This window comes from Nicotiana sylvestris, chromosome 6 (genome assembly GCF_000393655.2).
Source record: "Nicotiana sylvestris chromosome 6, ASM39365v2, whole genome shotgun sequence".
Lineage (NCBI taxonomy): Eukaryota > Viridiplantae > Streptophyta > Magnoliopsida > Solanales > Solanaceae > Nicotiana > Nicotiana sylvestris.
This window is the reverse complement of record NC_091062.1, coordinates 180219140-180223331: the sequence shown is the minus strand read 5'-3', so window position 1 is coordinate 180223331 and position 4192 is coordinate 180219140. Positions and strand designations below refer to the sequence as shown.

Genomic DNA, 4192 nt, shown 5'->3' with positions numbered 1-4192 from the left:
ACTCATTTACCACAGGGATGGACTGAATAGTTGGTGAATCTACTTCCACATCCTGAACCCGAACTAAGTGATAAATACAGCCCTTTCTAATCATCTTCCTTGCCTTGAGATAGGAAATAAATCTACCTCTCGGCGATGCCGTGTTACCTTTCCACTCCAAAATAGGCTCCCCCGGAAATTGAAATCGGACTATCTTCGATCTACAATCAACATTGGCATGACAAGAAGCCAACCAATCCATACCCATTATAACATCAAATTCTACCATATCTAACTCGATTAAGTCTGCTACGGTAGGTCGACCATGAACTATTATTATATAATCCCTATATACCTGCTTAGCTATCACCGAGTCCCCAATAGGTGTAGACACCTCAAAAGGTTTAACCGATTCAGGTTTTATTTCAAACTTACTAGCAATCAACGGAGTAACGTATGATAAGGTGGAACCTGGATCAATTAGTGCATATACATCGTAAGAGGAGACTGATAATATACCTATAACAACATCAGGCGATGACTCTTGGTCCTGTCGTCCTGCTAACGCATAAATGCGGTTTCGAGGGCTGCTCGAGCTAGATGCTCCGCCTCTGCCTCTACCACGACTCATTGGTGCTTGGGGACTTTGACTAGGGGGGCGTACTGATGATGACGATCCAGCCACAGATCCCTCTGGCTGAGCTATGCTTGCATCACCTCTCATCGGACAATCCCTCATAACGTGGCCCGGATAACCACAAGTATAACACGCACCTGACCCCATACGGCACTGCCCGGTATGCTGCTTACCACATTGAGTACATCGTGGTAAGGGTGGCCTCATCTGATTTGACTCACCCCTATACTAAAAACTTGAGGCCCTAAAATTCTGGCCAGGCCCTTAATATGTAGAACGATCAAATATCTTTCCTCCAAACTGAGGGGGCGCACTAGCCGAGGGCTGGGATGGATATCTCGAATACTGTTGCCTCTGACCATCTCGAAACTCACCAGAAGGACCCGAAGACCTCGCCCTCTTATTTTGGGCCCTATCATGCTCACGATCGGCCCTCTGTTTCTGTTTACGCTCCTCTACACCTTGAGCGTACGCCTGAATACGAGAAATATCTATGTCTGGATGAAGTGAAACTGACATACAATCGTTAAGCAAGTAAGGTTCTAACCCCATCACGAACCGGTGAACCCGATCCTCCATCTTAGATACAATAGTAGGTGCATACCTAGCCAGCGAATCAAACTGAATACAGTACTCTCGAACACTCATGTTTCCCTGCTGAAGGGTCAAGAACCTATAAACTCTGGCTCGCCTAAGCTCTGGTGGCAGATAATGACGAAAAAAAGCTTCTGTAAACTCCTGCCATGCCGCAGGATGGGCATTCCCACCTCTGGACAATTCCCAAGACTCGTACCAATTAACTGCAACAGCTCGGAGCCTATAGGAAGCTAGCTCAACTGACTCAGTCTCAGTGGCCTTCATTACCCGTAACGTCCTCTGTACTCTATCAATAAATACTTGAGGGTCCTCATTCGGGTCTGCTCCAGTGAATATCGGAGGGTCTAAATTAATAAAGTCATGAACCCTCGCGCTCACGGACCTATATGTGTGACAAATACCTGCTTCCTGACGTCGAGCCTGTGCGGCTACTAATCGGGTTAATAACTAAACAACATCTCTCATCTCTTGACATGGCGTATCCTGCTGAGGTGCTGAATGTATAGGGGCGGGTGCTGGAGCTGGTGCCCTACGAAACTCTTCTAGAAAAGGCGGGGTATGTGAAGTCTGAGATGGAACCTCACCATGAGATTCTCCCCGAGCCCTGGTAACTCGTGGTACTCGACTAGTAGTTTCACCAGCCACGGACTTTCCCTTCTGGGCGGCCGTACTCTTTGGAGGCATTGCTGAAAATATAACGTATCGTTAGGAACAAGAATTCTTGTATTGCACGATCTTGAGATAAAAGAGAGGATAACATCCTATATGTCCTATAGCCTCCTGTTTATAAGTGTGGTGCACGACACACCCATAAACAAGACTCTACTAGACACGGTCTGTAGACAATCCTAGGACAGAACTGCTCTGATACCACTTTTATCACGACCCAAACCGATGGGCCGCGACGAGCGCCTGAGTCTTACCAACCAAACACCCCTAAGCATACATCTAAAATATGAACCTGAATAACATCTGCTGCATTACAAAATTAACATACGTGAAAGAAGCCTGCCATCAAGGCATATGTACGTATACAGATATAATACAGTGGGCGAGCCGGCAAGGCTGCTATAGACAACTATACATCAAAAAACTGAAAGCCGACAAGGCCACGTATAACCCAACTAGACATACTGTCTACAGACATCTAACAGAAACATAACTGTACAAAGACAGGACTAAGCCATGTCATACTCATATACATATATATGTACAAACGTATCGTACCAATATCAAAAGTAGCTCCGGATCAAATGGAGCATGCCAACTCTCGCTGATCAGGGATCCTAAGAAGGAGGACCGTTAGCTACCTGCACCTGCGGGCATGAAACGCAGGCCCCGTGGAATAGGGCGTCAGTATGAAAAATGTACTGAGTATGTAAGGCATGGAAATTAGTACGTAATAGATATAGATGAAACATGGAATACTGAAACACATCTTTAAATCTGAATAACTTTGTATATTTTGAAATGTTTATAACGCCATGCACGTGCGTGTAAATGTCAAGCCATGCATAGGTATGAATTTACATAATATCATCAGCCTATGAGGGCATCCCATCACATCATATCGGCCACTGTGGGCAAAGTCATAATCGTATACCAGCTGATCAGGTGGTGGTGCGTATATAACGCCATAACCATTCCCATATCTCATATACATATATATACATACATATATACGAGTATATAACGCCGTTTGAATGCATACATATATATGCGTATATAACGCCATTTGAATACATAGCGATATATGCGTATATAACGCCGTTTGAATCATATTTCAGCCACTGTGGGCAACATCATCATCATATACCAGCTGATCAGGTGGTGATGCGTATATAACGTCGTAACCTTTTCCCATATCTCATATACATATATTTACAAATATACGCATATATAACGTCATCTGGTCATGGGTCAATGCACATGTACGAAATGCATGAAAAATACGTAATAATCTCAATATTCCTTCCGGATAAATTTTTCCAACTGCGTATTATTTTGAGACCAATGAACAGAAGAAAATAATAATTCTCACGGGGAATCAAGAATATAGTCACCCCTACTATTTCTATGAATAGAATAATTTATAGAAATCGTGTATTTGCTCATTTCTTTCGCATAATCTAAACCATGCCAAAAGAAAGAAGGGATGACCTTAACATACCTGTTCCTTGAATTATTTGAATAAAATGAAGTTCTGTGTCACGACCCAAACTGAAGGGCCATGACTAGCACCCGACCACACTTGCCGAGCACCAACGTACATTTCATCTAACCTTCATTATTATCTTTTAAGGCTGACGAGATCAATATAAATGGTAGACCTAGATCATGGACAACCAGCAATAAAATATGACGGCATGAACATACATAGCAGGGGATGACCAGACAATCAAGAAACTACGTATAAGGTATGAGCTACCTCGCTACTATGAAAGACTATACAACAAAAACTAGCCGACAAGGCATACCAAACTATACATGAGACGACACCTGTCTATGAGCCTCTAAAAGAACATAAGTGTTGCAACATAGCCGAAACAGGGCCCCGACATACCCATAATGTCTATAACAAAAATTGCATACCAAGACCAAGGCAAGTCCGGAGAAGGGATCTCGCCAATCACCGCTGAACTGGACAGTCTACTGTGGTGGGGGAGCTGCACCTGCCTGTCTATCAGGACCTGCAGCACGACATGCAGCGTCCACAAATAAAAGGACGTCAGTACGAATAAAGTACTGAGTATGTAAGGCAAGGAACCATAAATACGATCAGTAATGTAAGCAAGGATAGAGAATATACAACCTGTAACATCTTAGTACCTCTGAGGGCTACTTACATGAAATGCATGATACATATGTATAAATACATAAACCTTTAAAGCATTCGCCTCTGTGGGCATCATCATCATCATATCGTACCCGGCCATAATAGGCTCGGTAGAATCGTACCCGGCCACGTGGAGCTCGGTA

At 43.6% G+C, this 4192-nt stretch overlaps 1 protein-coding gene across 1 annotated transcript; it reads right to left on the bottom strand.

Moving 5' to 3' along the window:
- Positions 1-880: 880 nt before the first annotated feature.
- On the bottom strand, positions 881-1477 carry LOC138871752 (uncharacterized). The gene has a single exon (XM_070149650.1). The coding sequence runs from the start codon at positions 1475-1477 to the stop codon at positions 881-883; it is 597 nt and encodes a 198-aa protein (XP_070005751.1).
- Between the last annotated feature and the right edge of the window lie 2715 nt (positions 1478-4192).

Bases quoted from the DNA above. Each gene is read 5' to 3' on its own strand.
- LOC138871752 (XM_070149650.1), bottom strand. From the start codon at position 1,477: ATGAAGGCCACTGAGACTGAGTCAGTTGAGCTAGCTTCCTATAGGCTC.